Raw genomic sequence first — 19,827 nt, 5'->3', positions numbered from 1 at the left:
AAGAATAGCGAAGCACTTTCCGAAGTAAGTCGAAATAATACGACGATGATTTGCAGTGTCCAATATGGCGGACAGCAGGGAAGAAGGCGAAAACATCGAAAAGGACGAACTGCAGAAACCAATGAAAGTTAATGGCAGATACGTTGATCCATGGGGGACTACACATTTTCCTTCAAAAACAGATGTGTTCAGATGGATGTTTAAAGAGAAAAATGAGCGTGGAATCGGAGGTGGTTTGAAAGATCTGTACCGCTTCAAAACGCAGGCAAGTTTATTTTATTGTTTGTTATGTTAGATCCAGTCTTGTTTGAAAAATGAAATGCAAAAGGATAATTTTTATGATTTTGTGGTCCAATCGTAGTCGCATAATTAACCGGGTTCCACCATGATTGTATTACGTAACAACATTTGGGAACACAGGAAATTGATGTGTTTTTGAAAGGAGAGAATTAGAACAAACTTTGTCATCCCCATTAATTTTCTGTTTTTGCAGTTCAAGTAGACAAGGTAATTATAGCCTTTTCTACAATTAATTTTTAAGACAGTTTCTCCTTTTAATTCTGTTTGTAATACAAATCCACAGGAGCTTGAAAGAACTCTTCCTGTCTTGACCCCTGACAGTAAAGCTTTGTCATCTCCCCCCACAGATGCCATTCAAGTGACCTGGCTAGGTCATGCCACTGTTTTGGTGCAAATGGACAATGTCAATATCTTAACTGACCCTAACTTAAATACGTATGCCGGGCCTAGCAAGTCATTAGGCATGAAGCGTTATCGACCACCTCCTTGTACAGTGGACGAACTACCAGTGATTCATGCAGTATGCATCAGTCATGATCACTATGACCACTTGGATGTCAAGTCTGTAATTGCCCTTAATCAGAGGTTTGGAAAAGATCTTTGCTGGTTTGTTCCCATGGGACTGAAAAACTGGATGAGTGAATGCGGGTGTCAAAACATCATTGAACTAGAATGGTGGGAGGAAGCTGAACTACCAGAGAAATCGCAAATTTGTCCAAAGTTTATCTTCACTCCCTCGCAGCACTGGTGTCGCAGATCATTGACGGATCGTAATAAAGTGTTATGGGGAAGTTGGACAATAATAGGGGCAAGACATAGATTTTTCTTTGCTGGAGATTCTGGATATTGCAGAGGCTTCAAGCAGATTGGAATGAAGTATGGACCATTTGATTTTGCTGCCATACCTATTGGAGCATATAAGCCAAGGTCAGTGTCCAGGGCTGTGCTCTAGCAGAGCCTGGTGGCCCCTGGCGCCTAACTTTTGCTCTTGGGCGACTAGAAAATCAGTTATTCTTACTAGGTTAGAGAGGTAATTTTTGTTTCGTAATTCCACTGGCTGTCAGTGAAGCCACAACTTTATTTGGGTCTCGCTGTTCTAGTATTTAATGGCATAACAGAATGCGTCCCAGTGTTCCCAACATACATGAGCTCATAAGAAGGACAGCCATCTTGACAATGACAACCAAAAACTCAGAAATGTTAAACATGCCACTCCTCCATACTGCTCAGAAGTGACCCAAGTTCCTTTCAGTATAGGACAACCTCTCTTTGGAATAAATATTGCAGCCAGAACTCAAGCTGAGCAAATCTATGGCTGATATTAAGCGTCAACTTTATAGGTGACTGCTTATGGATGTCTCCTTAATGTGGTTATCAAAATTTTTTTTACTCACCATGGTGACCTAAATGGTTGCAGCTTGGAGCACTGCCTTGTTTAACGTTGATGTTTTTCATTTCCAGGTGGTTTCTACAATTCCAACATGTAGATCCTGCAGAAGCTGTCTGTATTCATGAAGATCTTCAGTCTCGTCATTCATTAGGAATTCACTGGGGCACCTTCCCAACAGGAAAAGAGGTATGTTACAGCTGTACAAATGGACATGTTACATGTATATTTCTCCTGGGAATTTTTTGTGGGGGTGTCCCGACTGGTTCTCCAAACCCCGACCCTATTTCAGACCAAAATATGTTATTTGCCACACCTATTTTCAGACCTGGCCTCTAAAATCCGTACCCGTTTTCCGACCTGGAGGTGGCAAAATCTATACACGTTTTCAGACCAAAATGGCACAAAAACACATACCTATATGGCTATGGAACCCCCCCCCCCCCTTAGGCCTTAGGTCTCTCCACTAGCTCTGAGCTATCAGATAACACTTCCTCATGCCCTTAAATGGGGCACCATCAAATTCTTTTAAGTTTTAAACGTAGTATTTATTGTGTATCAAGAAAATTCTTTGCATCCCAATCTCACTGAAAATGATTATAATAAATATTATAAATTGACATTTAGTGCTGGTCTTTGTTTCTCAATGTTTCATTTACAACTGGCTACTATAATTTCTAATGACACCACAATAATATTATATTAGCTGAGTCTTGTTTTTTTTTTTTCTTAATTTGGCAGCATTATTTGGATCCACCTAAAGATCTTAAAGAAGCTCTCAAGTCTAAAGGGATTCCTGACTCATGCTTTTTCACATTAAAACATGGAGAAACCAAGGTCATAAAATAACCATAAAAGCAAAAATAGACAATGAAATTGCTTGAAAAGCAGTAAACTAGGAATGTTGAAACACTTTGAAAATTTTGTCGTTATTACAGTGTACAGGTATTTATTTATTAAATTTTATTCATTCATTAAAAATACTCAAAGAGCTTCAACAACCAGAGTCACAAGTCTGCTGTGTTTTTTATTAACTTTATGATATAATTGACTTTATTTTATAATGTCAGGGAAGGTTGCTAATAGCTTTGCATACAGTGTAGCAAGTACATCGTAGAATGTATTCACCTGCAAAGATCAAGAACACTCTAAGTACATTATAATGGACCACGAAAGAGTTGCTAAATAGCTGCAAAATTGAATTGTTAGATTAAAGCAGGTAAACTCAGAATAGTTCATTAACATATAACCTGTACTCTACCGTTGTATCGAAAAGCAATAAATAGAAAATATCCAAGTGATTTGAGTTAGACTGTTTTCCTTGTTGTTTTTTACTTGATATACCTGTATCTTTTCTTTTCTAACTCAATAATAATTCAGCAGGAGACAAAAAATGGAAATCGATATCAGATACATTCAAAGCCCCCTTTACAGATACCCAATTAAAGGGACAGGTTCACGGTTAAGCACATGCTCGTTCATTAAATTACTTTTTTCAATTTACTATTAATTCTACCGGTTAATAATTACACTCACACGTATCTCAGCGATCTCAGAGTGTATTTCAAAGTAGAAGTGTAGTTCAGAGTAACCTGAACTAGGATGGAGGAGTACAAAAATCGCAGAAAACATTAGTGGGTTATGCCAACACTAACAACATTGAATTTCTTGACCCAAAGGTTTTATTCCATGGTTGATTAATTTACAGTTATTTGCACATAAGTTGATCAAGTTACTGCCAGGGGAAGTGTGCAGATTGGTTCTTTGACATCATTATGACATGATCATGTTGCTTGCACAGACGATACAGCATGTCGCGGCAGAAAAACAGCATTTTGATAAATGAGCATGCACTGAACCATGAACCTGTCCCTTTAATAAAGACACCTTGTTAGTACGGACACTTTCCTTTATCCATGGGAGAAAGTAAGCCTTCACATTTTCTCTAAAATTAATTCAACCTGCTCAGTAATACAAACATCCTGTTTATACGGACACTTTCTACATGTATGGCCCCCTCGGTGTCGGTATTAACTGGGTTTGACTGTACTAACAGAAGAAAATTACTGTATTATAAAGTTTTGCAACACTTTTAAGCTTTGAATTAGTGTACCGGTATATGTAACACACTTGAACAGCACTTTAGCCTACATGTATATCCACATACACTACCATGCCTGTACCTTGAATTCAGTTGAAAACTTGGCTGCACTGAGTAGTGTGAATAGAGTCATTGGTCATGTTGCCATGGTAGAATAATTTCTGGATGACAACAAACCGAAAACATCACTTAAAAAGCGAATTCGCACCATTTCAAACTTTATCGATTTTATTTAATTTCATTTAATTTGTCAAATATTGGTGAAATTTCCTGGGGTTGAATCAAAAGGACAGAAAGGAAAAGAAAGTTTTTATATTGCGTTCACCTGCTCCATAAAGTGGGCATGTGAAATTAGGAAGTTTCATGTCGCAGTCGTGCAAAAAAAATGTACAAAAAAGCGTGATCACGTGCAAAGTCGTTGTTTTGCTGATCTAAACCTACTGCTTTTTTGCCTTTCTCGTTGCTGTGGCCATCGCCATTGCTTAAGCTCCTTATTGTTGTCATCCAAAGATTTTGCTACCATGGTAACGTGACGTCACACTTCTCCCCTCTATTGCTAAGAAGAATTAGTTAATTTCACTTTGAAGTTTCACACACAGTTGAATTGTGCAAGACTTGATGTTTCAATCATTTACAAAAACAGTAACTGACTTAAGACAAGGTACTGAAGAAGCCAAAACAAAAAGGACACTTAGTTATTGCCTCTAAGAGGCCACACATCCATGGAGATAGCTCAGGGTGTGGCATTGAAACACATCGACTACAGTCCTGACAACGCTTATGAAAGAGTTCAGAACAAACAGTGAATTTTGCGCAACACCGCTGCCACTTGTGTCCATTTCTACAAGTTCCGTACTCCATGTTCTCCATAGGAATGTCACTCTCACAGATCGGGCATTTCTCCCTTGCTGGCAAACTGATCTGGTCTTTCAATCCTCCTGCCAACGTAGGGGTCAAGGAAGGACCAGGGTTTGCTTCCATCGGTTGAGCTGCAGCTCCTCTTCCATCAACAGCTTCAGTGCTGTTCTGCAGGGCAATGTTTTGCTCTTGGGGGTCATTGACATTCTTTGCATTCAAAAGATCTTCACCATTTCTCTTACTTTGCCCCTGAAGTCCTGAAGTGGCTTTAAGGCCTTCAGCGTCACCACACATACGGTAAATCTTGGTCACCAACTCAAGTACAGGAGGATCATTAAAATTCATTACCAGCCAGTCACTGATTAACAGGGCTGTCAAAGAGTCTGACTGATTGACAGTTTCTGATGCTCTTCCTTCAATCCACTTTGTCAATGTTGCTGTACCCAAGCATTTGTACATGTATCTTACTGTGTATTCAAGCTGAACTGAATAGTTAGTATTGTCATTGCCTTCACCCTCGGAAAACATCAAGGCCACCAGAGAGAGAACATATTGTCGAAGTATTAGTAAACCATAAGAATAGTGGGAAGGATCTGTAAAGAAGGCCAATGTCAGGTGTTTGCTTTGGCTGACAAAAAGTTGCATAGCTTTGCAAACATCCCATTTGTTCTCCACATTAACACTTTCATTGCTCAGAAACTGGTCAACTGCTGATGATCCATCAGAGATGTTTATAAACAGGATCTGAGTTTGATGAGATTCTAGAGACTGTGATGTGTAATTGGAAGGGAACAGGAATAAAGCAATGAAGACGGCATTTGCAGACACTCCAATGCCATTACACAAAAAACGTTTCTTGGCATTGTAATCAATAGATCTTGGAGGGGTCTTGTCGCTTGTCAACATTTGCACTGATCCATCAAGGCTGCAAGAAAAGACAGTCCCACCCCGTGTACAAGCCAGTCCTGTGATGGGTAACCTGTGCACTTCTGTTATTATTTTGTAGGTGGGCTTTTGACTCAGAACAGTGCCTTTTACAGAAAATGAAAATATTATGACTGAGGATCCTTTAGAGACAACAAGCTGATAACCGGTATTGGCCTGCGGAGAGGGCATCCACTCCATCCATTGGATCTGCATCTCATCTCTGTCTCCCCAGAACACATAATCCGCTAAACCAGTAATAGACGGCAACACAGCAATACTAAAGACCTTCACAAATCCATCAATACTGCCCACGGCCAATAGCCCATGAGTGTTTGTGATGCTCTGCCAGGACAAAGAGCAAGGCCAGGACTGATGAGTGTCAAGAAATCCTTCAAGCTCAACACTTGTTGAGTTCATTGTAATGGGTAGCGTTGCTTTCCAAAAGATCACGTGACCACTCTGGTTTCCGGTTGCCAACACTGCAAATCTACTGTCACTCCCAGAGGTTCCTGCTTCATCTGTCATTGAATTTCTGTTGTGATGGTAAATTTCAGAAAACCAGTGTAGACAAGTCGTTGAAAGCAACTGTGTTCGCTCGTTGAACTTCTTGACAGATTCACTGTTGCTGAACACATGCTTTGGCTGACTGGGTTTTTCCTCTGGTGTCTGCTTGACATTATGATGAATCTTAAAGTTGTTAGCCGCAACGTGAGAACGAAGAGCTTGTGATAAATTGACAACTTCTTTCCACTTAAAGCCCAACATGGGAGGCAAATGAATACAAAGCTGATGATCTGAGGAAAGCGTTGCAACAACACAGCGGCCATTGTTGTCACAGTTCAGCGGAGACCAGGCGACTTTTTCAAAGCTTATCGATTCAAACAGTGCTTTATTAAGCTGAGGATCCAAACACCAGTCGAAATCAGAACATCTATCGTCAATGACCTTTTTACGGTTCATACCAACATCCATTGTCCACGGCACACTGTGGTTGGGTATAAACGTCTTCTCGAGATTCAATCCAGGGCGAATAGACGAAACAAGTGTCAGAACGTAAACACCTTGATCAGTAACCACAGATAGTCTGTCGTCTAGAGACCATGATATAGCTCCTGGAAAACAACGCGAATAGCTCAATTTTACCGTCTCGATTGGTTTTCCCTTCAAAGGTCCAACGTCCGCCATGTTGGTTTTTACGTCAAGGCTATGCGACCGCGTGTTAGTACGGGACATGAGACGTTGGTTTACATAAAGAACTTTTGTGGAGGGTACATCACGAAAGCAACCACGCCGGGTGAGCTGTGTTCTGTTATTCTCCTTCTTGGTTACAATTTTCGCTTACTCTGACATAGAACTGATAACAGGTAACAGTACTAAAAAGAAGGTGAATTTCACTGTATGTTGCAGTGATCTTCATCGCGCTTACCTGATACGTGTAACCAGATGTAACTGTAGCAGCTATATAGGTGGAGGTTGAGTTACCGTCTAGTTTTAGTATTTGCTTATGCGAGCAAAATCCAGTAATCAAATTTTCCAAGCACAATAATTTCGTTACTGAACGTTTGATAAAGGTGCACTTTAACTGTATTTAAGCTATAAATCCAATATGGAACGAAACTCTTAATTTAATATGTTAAAACATATTGAAGGCAACTTTGCTGACTTAGCAGGAAGAGTTTATGATGTAACTATAACCCGGCTTGCAATTGTCGGGGCTAGATAATCCGGGGGGTGGGTTAAAAAGGGGAAGAGACTGAAAGGGGGGAGACATGTGTAACCTGTACACACAGCTCTTGACTTAGCTCTTCATCTTTCATACTATTGACATTTCTTATATTAACTTTTTTAGCCATCGTAAGGTCTACAACTTACAGCAACTCACACACTCTAATATTTTTTGCCTCACACACTCTAATATTTTCTTGGCCTGTTCCAGGCTCCAAGATAATAGGGAAAGCTTATCAAGGAAAGTTGTGCGAAAAATACAGGGGAGGTGGGAGGGAGAAAGATACTAGTAAGTGTAGCCTGTAAGCATTGTTTTGAGTACCTCATTCTGGTATGCCAGGTTGGTGAGAAGACTGTGGTGTTTGTTAATAAGATGCTTGCCTTTTTTCACTTACTCATCACTCACCCATTGCTTGCTCACTTTTCTCACCCATTGGCACTGACTGAGAGCCTGGGACAGGCTAATATTTTCTTGCATATCAAATTTTTGAATTTTTTTTTATTGCGAAAAATTCAAAAAATAGAATATGGTGTGCTTAGCATAGGAAGCGCAACAGAATGGAGAGAGGTTTGGTCTGGTAGTAGCATGTTGTAGTAGTTTTTGGAAAACATGATTCTCCATCCTTCGACAGGAACAGGGTTTGTAAGGCTCTGGATCTCTCACCCCACCCAAGCATCTGTGGGTCACTCCATGACAAAAATAAATTCAAAACAGCAAGCTGGCACGTTTCAACTTTTACTAAAGTGTTTTAATAGAAGGTAGGTTGTGAAGACAAGTTAATGTAAATTATATCCCAGTAGAAGGGCCTGCTGAGGAAAGGCCCGTAGTCAGACTCTTCAATCTCAAGTAGAATACTCCCCTTGTTTCTTAAGTGCTCATCATATCATTTAAAGGATAACCTGTATTAATTAGCTTACCAGAAGACACCTTCAGTTGTGGTCATCATTAAATTTCTCCTGGTTAGTATTTCTTTGGAGGTTGGACATTGAGAAGACTGATCAAGCTGATAGGCATGTAACCATTAAGAAGTGATATAATAATATTATAATGATATTGATAATAATCACGATGATGATGATAATGATGATGATGATGATGACAGTGATAAAAATGACGATAATGATATTGATTATTATTAATAATAATAATAATGATGATGATGATGGTGATAAAAATGATGATAATGATATTGATAATAATAATAATGATAATGATAGTGGTAATGATAATAATTTAATATCAGGAGTCGATTGCTACTCAGCTCCTGTTTAATATTGATTATGATGGTGATAATGATAATGATAATAAAAATAAATAAATATTTTAGAGACACTTAAGATAAACAGTAAAACCTACTAACATGTACAATATATTGAAGCCCAATGCAACCGTACGATCCATTCTTCCTTGATCCATATTTTAAACACTTTCCCCTACTCTCCCACTTTAAAGTTGTCGCATGCATACATGAACATGTAGATGTATGCCACAATTAATTAATATTTAATTCTTTGGCAGAAATTCATTTTAAATTACTTTGAAATTTTTTCATTTGTCTGTCTCTGCCGTCACTTACGAATTCAGATTTTTGGACCTTTGTGTCTGGAGATTAACATGTGTGTGACAACTGACAGACTTACAGACCTGTAATTGAAAATTTTGTTTGTTGTCATTAATTACCATCTTCAAGTACCTCCAAAAATAATAAAATAATGCTGTGAAATTCATTTACAAATGACCAATAATCTCTGGACAGGTCCTGGAGGAGAGGGGTACTCCCTATGATGGCCCATACAGGGAGGCGCCGCCCAAAAGGGGTACCTTTTTCAGGCTTCAGGTATATGAAAGAGTAGGGATTTCACAAGTATAATGTGTATGAAAGGGTAGGGAAATCTATCATTTTACTCTTTAAAGGACCAATATGGCTAACAGATACATTTTATGGGTGTCAAAGAGACAAGAAACTTCTCATTTTAGCGATTTATTCATATTTTAATATGAATAAAGAAAAAGACATTGCATCTGCATCAGTTAAAAGGAATGCGGTGTTTCGAACTAGGTGATACTGTGAATGGGTCTCCACTTGTCAGTGGGTTTAAAAGGTACAGGTGCACACAAGCCAAAGGCCTAAACAGCCAGACCTTATCCCACTTTCCTTAGTATGAAGCATGCCTATAGGAGTATTGCTACTCTCCCCTGGATGGTATGCTAGTCCATCGTGGGGTAACTCCCCAGCAGTATGTCGCCGGTACCCATTTATACACCTGGGCCCAGTTGCTTGAAGGCTGATTAGGGTTAACCCCAGGTTAAACTTTTGTGCAATTTAAGCATTTCCTTAGAACATTTTCCCTATTCTTTTTAGAGCATTCAGTCATCAAGTTGTAGACAAAAAAAGTAAACTGAATAATCCTTTTAAGCTTTCAAATCAGAATGTAAATTTTGCACTAACCCAGGGTTATCTTAACCCGACTTTGAACAACCCGACCCTTGGTAAAGAGAGACAAAGTGGAGTAAAGTTCCTTGCCTAAGGAAACAACATGACAGGTGAGGCTTGAACTCCAGACCTCAAGGTCCGGAGTTCAAGGTGTTAAATGCATGGCCACACACACCTCCACACTCCAGTAGAAGGTGATTAAAATGGGTACCTTTTCTTCCAGAAAAGGTATTTTGACCTTGGGTAGAACCCCCCCCCCCCCCCCCAAATAAAAATTCTACCTGACCTAAAAAAATTTTCCAAGCCAACTACCAAAATGGTTGCTTCAGAGTGTAAGCACTAAGGCACCTTACACTGTAAGAATACTAGACAAGGTGTAATAATTATAAACCTTGAGCTGAGCATATTTTTTTTCTCAGACAAGCAGTTATAATGTCAGCCCAAGTAAACAAGGACAATGTAGGTGATGTAGGCCTTGCAGAGTATCCCAAAGCACAGAGGGAAAATGGAGTATTTATTCTACCTTGGAGTGGAAGATTACCAGCAATGCTAAGTGCCATGAAATGGTTCATGACCTCACCTAATAATTCCAACGTACCTGGAAATACACTTTCAACATTTTATACCTTTGACAATCAGGTATTTATCTAAGCTCATTACACGATAAAAATTAGAAGCTTTGTGTTTTACTAGAAGAACTCCAAATTGGTTTTTTAATGCTGCCATCCCCACCCCAACCCCTTCTCTGAGATGTGTACATGTAGGTGTAGGCATCCTTAATTTCATGCAGTCGAAATCAAGTGTAGAAATTACTGACCCCCCCCCCCCTCCCCTGCAAAGACAAAAGCCTTTGTAATCCTATTTTGTATTAACAATTATTCCATGAGTGCACATTGGATTTGAGTGGTTGGCTATAATCATCTCATATCCAACGAGCGAGAGTGGAATAATAATTGCTTAATTAAAAACGCCTACAAAATACCGAGAATTCTTCCAGACTTTATTTGTAAAAACAACCGATTTTCAGCTTGTTTTTAATTTTGAGCAGACGTGCACAGTTACCCTATTTGGAGAGCATGGTATAATGGCTCATATACCATGATGGCTAAGCCGATCAGAGCTCTAGAATAATTGCATTATCCAATGATTCAGTTTTGAAATTATTATTATAACAGGAGTTGGACAAAACCCTACCAGTTCTGAAACCAGTCAAGAAAACTCTAGAGTCTCCACCCGCTGACGATGTTCAAGTGACCTGGATGGGTCACGCAACTGTTTTAGTTCAAATGGACGGTCTTAATATCTTAACAGACCCTGTTTTCAATGACTACTGTGGAGTGGCTCGAATGATTGGCGTGAAGCGCTACCGCCCTGTCCCTTGTACTGTAGATGACCTCCCTGATATTGACGCTGTCTGTATCAGCCATAACCATTACGATCACCTTGACTACACCTCAGTCTGTGCGCTGAACAAGAGATTTGGGAATAAGATCCATTGGTTTGTGCCGATGGGCCTGTGTCAGTGGATGAGAGACAGCGGCTGTAAAAATGTCATAGAGCTTGAGTGGTGGGAAGAACACACTCACCCTAAATTTACAGAAGAGAGCAAAGCGGTGAAGTTTTGTTTCACTCCAGCCCAACACTGGTGTCGCCGGGGTATAAATGACACAAACAAAGTGTTATGGGGGAGTTGGTCTGTTATTGGTCCTCGGAATAGATTCTTCTTTGCTGGAGATACTGGTTATCATCAAATTTTCAAACAAATTGGCAAGAGATATGGACCCTTTGATTTGGCTGCAATACCTATTGGAGCATATGAGCCAAGGTGTGAAACATTTCCTTTTTTAGGGTCAATAACTGGCAATTATTTTTGCCCATACCATAGAGATTTAAGTGACATTATTGTTAATCCTCTATTAAGCCACCTGGGGGCTTATTTATTTCAAGCACGTTTGAAGGGGGAATGTTACAGTCTTATTTAAGAATAGGGACCGGGTATTTAAAACTCGCAACTTGCAACTAGTAACTAGCAACTCACAACTTCCAACTCACAATGCATAACTCACAACTCACAACTTGCAACTCGCAACCAGCAACTCGCAACTCACAACTCCATGACTCGCATTCTACGCACACCCTTAAAGGGGATGGAGAAAGGGGCTTAAAAGAGGTGGAGGGCTGAAAAGGAGGTCAAATTAGAGAAGCGAAGGCTTAGTTGAGAAGGGGGCAGGGGGCTTTATAGAGGATTAACGATATTCTACCAGCTTGCTTCCTTAAATGAGCCTCACCCAGAAATGTTAACTCGTAGCTAGTTTTCAAAATCAAAGCATTGAATTTCAACATTCAATTCAAATTTCGTACATGGTATGGTTTGAGCTAATTACAAATATGTGTACTAATTTCTCTTCACTTGTATCCCAGAGGGTTGATGCAGTTCCAACATGTAAATCCCGAGGAAGCCGTTGACATTCATGAAGATGTCAAATCCAACTTTTCTCTTGGAGTTCACTGGGGAACTTTCAATCTGTCGTTTGAGGTGAGTGCTTTTTCTTTAATTATATCTACTCCAAAAGTAGGAGGAGGAAGTCTTTGAGGGCAAACTCATAACGAAGACATCTCGTAAGACCTATTCGGGTTTTTAGAGAAAAAAAGGAGAAAGATGTGGACCGGATTGTCCTCATGAACGGGACACGGGATTTGGCGATGTCACCATTTGGGATTCGGGTGATGTTGCTCAAAAGTATCCGAAATTTTGGCTACCGAAAATGGCAGCCAGAAGCCGTAAATATGCCGAAACATTATACTACCGAACAAAAAGGACAGGAAATTAGAGGGAGTGAAAATAAGAAGAACGAGAAGAGAAAAAAAGCAGTCGTTGCTCCCTTCATAAAATTGTCTACTTTGGAGATAGTATTTGAACCACAAAATTCTGGTCGAACGAGGAAGACTTTGAGGCAGTAACATTTTCGAACATCCAGCTCGATTTATTTTGCTCATCTTTCTTTTATTTCTTCTTTTGTATTTAATCAGCATTATCTTGACCCACCAAAGGCGCTCAGCGAGAGACTTCATAGCCTAGGAATTTCTGATAAAGAATTCCACACCATCAAGCATGGTGAGACGAAAGTTATTTCTAAAGATGACAAAAAGACGGCCCAAGAACGTCGAAATGCAGTTGTGTTTGAAACATCAACTTGAGATCCTTTCACTTTCCCAGATAGTATAAAGACTTTTTATGTAATAGCTGTATTTTTAAATTCCGTGAGCGAAGTTCCACGGTTTTCCGCTGAAGGGGGTACCTTTTCAGGGTCCAGGTTACGGAAAGTTATCCGTACTGGTTGAAGTTTATAAAAGGGTTGGGAAGTCTGTCATTGCGGTCTGTGAAAGGTCCTTAAAAGGCTAACAGACCCATTTTATGACTCTAAAAAAACACGAAGGAAACTTTACGGTTTAGTGATTTATTCATTTTTTAAAGACGACGCATTTATAGCAGTTAAAAGGGATTCAGCGTTTTAAAATATTAAATGAAAGGGGTAAATTTGCCAGCAAAAGGTATACGAATGGGGTACCTATATTAACAAAAATGGTATCTTATTGTTACTTAATTTCGCGTTGTACGCGATTGTAAAAAAAATCGCGAAATTAAAGACTCGCGAAAATAAATTCTCGCGAAATTTAATACATGTAACAGAAACGATATGTATTGACAAACACAAATTGCTAACTGGTTTTTACTGGTAAGCTCCATTTTTATTCGCTTGAATCGCGAAATTTAATGCCCTTTTTTCATATTTACCTGTTAAAATCGCGAAAATAAAACCCTGCGAAAGGGTGGTAAGAGGTTGGACCTCGGGCGGTACCCCCCGGATGAATTTTTTTTCCGGGCGGTTTGTGATTCAAAGGAGAAATCTTTTGTATTACTTTCATCTGGCTCTTTTTCTTTTGTATTATTATTTTTAGGAAACGAAATTTGAGATATGTTGCGAATTTTGATGGTTTTTAAACTTATTATTATTTTAATTTTATTTAATTGAGTTAATTACCTGTATACGAGCTACAACTACAACCGCTGAAGGTTTTAGAGAAATTAGCTTTGTTCTGGATATAAAATGAAAAGTGCCAAGCAGCTTACATATTCTGCTAATGAGATTCCTGTTGTACGATATTATTTCAGAGGCGTCTTTAAAAATAATAATGTACAAAATATGAAAGTGTATAGAAACAATGGATAGTGTTAGTAATGTTAGTGTAATTTGTTATATCATTATGCTCGACACTATATATAGGACTAGAAAATCGTATATAAGGTATAAATTGATCAATCTTCTATTCATAGCTACATTACATGTAGATGCTTTGTAATACCCTGGATCGTAATTTATTTTAGCTGTTTCATAATCTCCCTGAAACGGCCAAAAATGCTAAGAAAACATCATAAATTTAGACAAGGAGACAAGGTTAGAAATTGTGATGTATCTTTATTTCTATTTTTGACCCCTAAAAAACGCTCGCTTAAATCTCCACACAGACCCCTATTAATAATATTTCTGTTATGCAGCAACGATCTTCACTCCTGAGCTTGGGGTACCTGTGATCATATTAAAGCAAAAAACTGAACAACGGCCGTATCAACTTAACCGGCAAAATTTCTCTCTCTCCTCGTTCTTCGACGGCTGTATCCGCAGGCCAAGACAAACTCTAGCTCTTCGTTTTAGGGACTTGTCGGTCGTCTGGAGCTTTCCGTTGAGGGGAGTTGATTACATTGCGCTTTTGAACTACGGGTATCCCCCGTCACTTCCCACCGTACTGGGTATTCGCCCCCGGGGGGGGGGCATTCCCTTATATAAGCCATATAGGTATGTGCCGCCCCAAATGGTATGGTTTTTGCGTCGTTTCGGTGTGAAAACAGGTATAGATTTTGCTCATTTTGGTCTGGAATTGGGAATGGTTTTCGAGGAAACTACAGAAGTGTATGAACGTATTTATCGTTTCAATTGCAAATGAATCAGAAAGAAACAGTAATCAGCGAATTCGAAATGTATTTGAAGAAATCCTTTTGCTTGAGCTCTACTCTAAAAATGATGACTTCATTTCTACATATATACCAGGTCTGAAACGGGTATGGATTCAGAGACCGGGTCTGAAAACAGGTGTGGAAAATAACATTTTTTAGTCCGACTATAAAGTGTCAGGATTTGGAGAACCGGGCGGCACACCCCCACCAAAAATTCCCAGGGGTATTCGCACATTCACCCCTGGGTTATGGCTGTACGAAGGACATAACTTTTAGGCCTCTTACCATGATCCATGATTACTGATATGCTCTGTTAACAATCAGCCCAGGATAAGAGCCACCAACGTAAGAGCAATGACGTCATAGGAAATGTTTTTGTTTTCTTTAATCCGCCATTTCGATTTCTGGCCTTGTTAATATGACCTCACTGATACAACGAAGCTCTTTTCATTTCTTTTTCCGTTAGCTTTGATTCAAGCAAAAGTCGACTTTAATTATTTAGCAATTATTGAATGGGGCTGAGTGTCATCTGAAGAATTATAGAGATCGAGAAGGGTGTTATCCGCCGAGGTCTTGCGGCCTTCAAATTTAGGAGATAAAGGGTTGTTGAGTTCTGTAAATATAATATTCTCCAAATAGTAGATGTCGTCCGTCGAGTTGTCTTCTTGCTGTTCTTGCATTGTTTTAGCCAATAGTTCGCCTATTTCTTCCTCGTAAAATGGGTGAAATGTTCCGCCATGGTGTATTCACTACCAAAATAATTCAACCTCTTCCCCAGATCTTCTCGGTTTACCGTTCATTAATCTGGCAATTTTGCTACACGATTGACATCATCCGTTCACATATCGCAAAATTCTTCCAAATTTGGTCGACAGTAACTGGTTATGATGAATTATGCGTGGGATTTTAGCCACTTAGAAAGGTAGAAATATTTTGAACATAAAATAAAGTAGAAGTTCTCAATAAAAGTCTTTCTTTGTCCCATATTTAACTTACAATTTAAAGTAGAAAAAAAGAAATAGAAACTTAGATTCACAAAATTAATTAGTTTCAAAGCCGCGCTGTGGTTGCTCCTGCCACGCCAAAGTTACAGCTGTCTCTATAACGGCTTCTTATTTGCCAACGGGAAGCAACTAACATGACGGGTGGTCGTCGAAGTCGAGTTTTGAATAGCCAATCGTAAATGTCAGTGCTATAGTGAGTGCAAATATCTAGGTCACGTAAATACATAACATTGTCAGTGGAAATGGCAGTTAGGTCAGTCAAAATCGTATTAAAAGTGTCAGGAGTTTGGAAGAGAAATTATCATGTAAATGTACTCGTAACGGTGCTGATCGGGTTAAATGAGCACTTCCATCTGTAAACTATAGTTTATAGCTTTTGCTTGCTAAGATGGAAAAGCACTTGAGAAATGTCTCCAGTTTCACTGCTGTTAGAAGGCTGGCTTAGTTTGAAGAAAGGAATCAAAGAAATTAACATCCGCTCACTAAAACAACAACTGAAAACCTGTCGTCACCATCGTGCTGTTTGTGGACAATACAACGTCCTTCGCCATGAAAGAGACAGACAAAGCATGTTTCTTTTTTGAAGACGCGTTCATTAACTTCGATAAAAAGCAAGACATTTTCATCACAAATATTGTAGTTTGTATTCTCAATTGTTCATTTTCTATGGCGACATGTTTCGGGAACTTTCTGGTTTTATTCACGATTAGAAAAACTCAAGATCTTCATTTGCCATCGTTCATTCTTTTGGGTTGCCTGGCAGCTTCGGATGCTATTGTTGGTTTGATTTGTCAACCACTATTTGTGGCATTTAAAATAGCCGAACTCAAGGAGAGTTTGACGGTTTACTGTACTTTGAAAATGCTTCAGTCTCTATCGGGTTGGATAACAACTGGTGCAACACTTGCTGTTTTAACTGCGGTGTCCGTTGATCGTCTACTCGCTCTTACCCTTCATTTACGATACAATGCAATTGTTACCGTTCCTCGAATATTCCAAAGCATTCTTGCTTTCTGGATTCTGTGCCTTGTAATGAATATTATAAGATTTTGGATGACCAAGGAATGGTATTTAATCCCGATTGTCGCCGTTTTTATCACATTTTTTATTATAACGTTTAGTACTATACGAATATTTCAAATTGTTCGAAGACACCTACGCCAGATAACTGGCCAAACTCTTGCCGCCGGCCCTCCTCAAGCAAACACATTGAACGTACTTAAGAGCCGAAAATCGGCTGTGACAGTGCTTTATATTTACGGCTTGGTCTGGATATTCTATCTTCCGTTTCTTATAGTGCTATTCATTGACGTATTTTATGGATACACAAGAACAGTAAGGATTGCCTATGACTTTGCTGTAACTGCTGTCTTCATCAACTCTTTTTTAAATCCAGTTGTGTACTGTTGGAGAATCAGTGAGATACGACGCGCTGTGAGAAATGTGCTCAGAAAAGAATAACTAGACTCGTAACACATAAAGATTTAACAAAACCTTTTTAAGTTCATTCTGTCTTATTTGAGACTACTGGGCAGTTGTGAATGTTCGCCATATAAAGTTAAGAACTCTTTAGTCTGAGCGAAGGGAGTTTTTTCAACGTTACACCTGGCAATTAAAAACTCGGAATTTATCTGTTGGGGTCGTAAACTGGTCGTTATCGAATAAAAATAGAGTACAAACTAGCTTTCTAATTAATAATGCTTATTTGTGCGTTTTTGTGGAAACGCGTTTTCGCGTCTGCGTTTTCTGGTCTTAAGTCTTGGTTTTCGGGGTCTTAGCTTTCGCAAGAACCCTGATTCGTACTGCATTGACTACATTGAACACAAAAAAGTACATGTGGTAATGAACTGATGAGTTGAAGTTACTTTCAAAATATATTGATAAATCAGTGTATTCTTGCTTTGAAAAAGTAGAAGTACTAAAACATTAAACTAGAAAATTTTGCCACGACAAAAGTCGAGTCACGTAGTTTTACAGTGAGCCCAGCTGGCGCCTTTTCTGATCACGTAACGTCACTCTCAAACTTCGCCATGAACAAATACAAATCATACTTTAAATAAACAAGTCGACAAAGTTAGTTGATGCGATTATTTACTAAAGTAAATTATCAGCTATTATATTTCGACAGTAATGTAAGTGTCAGCTCTCCTTAATCGCAATTCTAAGTTAGTTTCCTTATGATTGAACTCGAATGGCTTTCTTCGGAAAATTCAGTATCAGATAAGGCTCTAAGCCAACCCCTTCCCCCATCCCCCCAAAAAAATCTTAAGTGCGTCAAATTGTCTTATTTGAAAAATCGTATTCGAAAATTGTTTATAAAGACTGCTTCGAAACAGAATAATCATTCCATCGACTACTGAACTAAACTTGAGTTCTCAGTTTGTTGATGACGCGTTCAATAAATCTAGAAGAAGCGCTACCCAGCTAGCAGAGTCGCTTCGATCTTTCCTAGATAAGCCCGACTTATCTAGGAAGATCGAAGGAGACTCTGTTCGCAGGGTAGAGAAGCGCGTGTGACTACTGCTGAAGAGTAAAATGCATTTTCAACGCATTTGAATTCTTTAAAATGCATTAGAAAGTTTCTCAATGATTCGTATTTTTTTAAGCATTTTTAACCTTTTCCATGGATGCGTGCAACTTCGTCAAATGATGCAAAATGATCAACACATTGTCAATGTTAGTATTTGTTTTTTTTTTGTTTTTGTTTTTTTGCGCGACGATAGAAATGATTTCGAAACGTCAACGCGGTGCACGTAGTCACTCCAACATGTCCTTTTTACAATGCGCTGCAAATGGTCTAGTCTCTTTTGCAGCCGTATTGAAATAAGACTTCTCGTAAGACTTTTGTCATTATTCGTGACGTTGTGTGGGAAGTCTCACAAGACCTGAAAGGAACCTCAGAAATTTATATCTTAACCGCGCTTTGAAGTCGATTAATTGTAAAACAGAAACATTAGAATTTTTAAAGAACAAAAACTCGAAAAATATTCTGTTTCCTTACTACGTGTGTTGAGAATAGATGATTTTCACAGTGACGTCATCAAATTGTAAAGTCAAAATAGCGAGTTTATACGAATTCTCGTTTACACAAGCTTGCAGATAAACAAAAAGTAAATCTTTGTACAAGTTTCCATTCCCGTAGCATGTTGTATTTCGAAAATGCAGCAACTTGAACTTCCGTATTTTCACAGTGCGTGACACCAAAATAGGAACGCTGTGTCGTTGAACAAAAGTCTCTCCTCTTGATTTTTAGCGGTATAACCATTTCAGGTATTAGAGGATATGTTTATGCGCACGTATACTAGTTCTCGAGTGAAAAGAAAGAGCTTTCATAGAAAAAGTGAACTCAAAACAGATGTTTTTGTTGATTTCCGGCTGCCATATTGGTGCACCAAACGACGTCTCCATACAAAGCTCTACAAAGGTGCGTGAAACGTTTCGGCAAATAACTCAGAAACTGTGGGCCAGAAAGACCTGAGACTTGGATAAATTGTTTATATATTAGTCTTTTATAACATTTCATTTTCTTGGTTTCTTCCACTGGACGGTTTCCAATTTATTTTTTGTTACGTGACAGTGAAAACGATCTCAGTATTGTTTGTCATCCGCCTGGAAAATGAACATCCTCGGTGAAACATGATCCAGTGAATTTAAACTCCAAAATTTCACAACACAAAGTAACGATGCTAATGTTTTCACAGGAGTTGATTTGGAGAGGAGAAATCTGTTATACAAATATCGTAGTTTTTGAACATGAGAAATGAAGATACGCTTCTTAAGAAATGATGTATTTCATTGCCTTTTCATTCGGTCACGCACTAGTAGCGATCAAAGCAGAACACGAGGCAGCCGAGCATTTTGTTTGTCACCGAGGACCATCAACGAAAGATTCCGAAACTGAAATTGTTATCTTTGCATGCTGATTGACTCCGAAGTATACTCTATTTTTACTTACTCACTTTCGGAAAACTAAGTGTGCTGATTGGCTCCCAAGTATATTCTGGTGTTTCTTACTATTTACTTTCGGAAAAGTAACTCGATGGCAATAGTGCACGTGACTACTGGCTCATGCGCAG

General features: G+C 38.9%; 4 protein-coding genes across 4 annotated transcripts; 3 read left to right on the top strand and 1 right to left on the bottom strand.

Annotated features, from left to right (window-relative positions):
- The first annotated feature begins 14 nt into the window (after positions 1-14).
- LOC140922898 (N-acyl-phosphatidylethanolamine-hydrolyzing phospholipase D-like) lies at positions 15-2,889 on the top strand. Its single transcript, XM_073372938.1, has 4 exons — positions 15-265; positions 584-1,227; positions 1,762-1,876; positions 2,429-2,889. The coding sequence occupies exons 1-4, from the start codon at positions 65-67 to the stop codon at positions 2,534-2,536; spliced, it is 1,068 nt and encodes a 355-aa protein (XP_073229039.1). The 5' UTR covers positions 15-64; the 3' UTR covers positions 2,537-2,889.
- Positions 2,890-4,174: 1,285 nt separating this feature from the next.
- LOC140922879 (general transcription factor 3C polypeptide 4-like) lies at positions 4,175-6,806 on the bottom strand. The gene has a single exon (XM_073372916.1). It carries the CDS (start codon positions 6,804-6,806, stop codon positions 4,440-4,442), a length of 2,367 nt encoding a protein of 788 aa, XP_073229017.1. The 3' UTR covers positions 4,175-4,439.
- Positions 6,807-6,845: 39 nt separating this feature from the next.
- Positions 6,846-13,041, top strand: LOC140922880 (N-acyl-phosphatidylethanolamine-hydrolyzing phospholipase D-like). Its single transcript, XM_073372917.1, has 6 exons — positions 6,846-6,937; positions 7,931-8,057; positions 10,153-10,372; positions 10,909-11,558; positions 12,155-12,269; positions 12,764-13,041. Exons 2-6 carry the CDS (start codon positions 7,990-7,992, stop codon positions 12,929-12,931), a joined length of 1,221 nt encoding a protein of 406 aa, XP_073229018.1. The 5' UTR covers positions 6,846-6,937; positions 7,931-7,989; the 3' UTR covers positions 12,932-13,041.
- A 2,983-nt stretch (positions 13,042-16,024) lies between these two features.
- Positions 16,025-17,815, top strand: LOC140923023 (melanocortin receptor 5-like). The gene has a single exon (XM_073373080.1). The coding sequence runs from the start codon at positions 16,301-16,303 to the stop codon at positions 17,210-17,212; it is 912 nt and encodes a 303-aa protein (XP_073229181.1). The 5' UTR covers positions 16,025-16,300; the 3' UTR covers positions 17,213-17,815.
- The last annotated feature ends 2,012 nt before the right edge of the window (positions 17,816-19,827 follow it).

This window comes from Porites lutea, chromosome 13, assembly GCF_958299795.1.
Source record: "Porites lutea chromosome 13, jaPorLute2.1, whole genome shotgun sequence".
Taxonomy (NCBI): Eukaryota; Metazoa; Cnidaria; class Anthozoa; order Scleractinia; family Poritidae; genus Porites; species Porites lutea.
The sequence above is the reverse complement of the archived record's forward strand: the minus strand, read 5'-3'. Positions and strand labels throughout refer to the sequence as shown.

What these genes read in the sequence shown, in the direction of transcription:
- LOC140922898 (XM_073372938.1), top strand. Translation starts at nt 65, where the DNA reads ATGGCGGACAGCAGGGAAGAAGGCGAAAACATCGAAAAGGACGAACTG. An exon ending in TGTACCGCTTCAAAACGCAG is followed by an intron (nt 266 to 583) that starts GCAAGTTTATTT and finishes ACAAATCCACAG; the next exon opens with GAGCTTGAAAGAACTCTTCC. An exon ending in CCTTCCCAACAGGAAAAGAG is followed by an intron (nt 1,877 to 2,428) that starts GTATGTTACAGC and finishes TTAATTTGGCAG; the next exon opens with CATTATTTGGATCCACCTAA.
- LOC140922879 (XM_073372916.1), bottom strand. Translation starts at nt 6,806, where the DNA reads ATGTCCCGTACTAACACGCGGTCGCATAGCCTTGACGTAAAAACCAAC.
- LOC140922880 (XM_073372917.1), top strand. Translation starts at nt 7,990, where the DNA reads ATGACAAAAATAAATTCAAAACAGCAAGCTGGCACGTTTCAACTTTTA. An exon ending in CTAAAGTGTTTTAATAGAAG is followed by an intron (nt 8,058 to 10,152) that starts GTAGGTTGTGAA and finishes TTTTTTTCTCAG; the next exon opens with ACAAGCAGTTATAATGTCAG. An exon ending in ATTGGAGCATATGAGCCAAG is followed by an intron (nt 11,559 to 12,154) that starts GTGTGAAACATT and finishes CTTGTATCCCAG; the next exon opens with AGGGTTGATGCAGTTCCAAC.
- LOC140923023 (XM_073373080.1), top strand. Translation starts at nt 16,301, where the DNA reads ATGAAAGAGACAGACAAAGCATGTTTCTTTTTTGAAGACGCGTTCATT.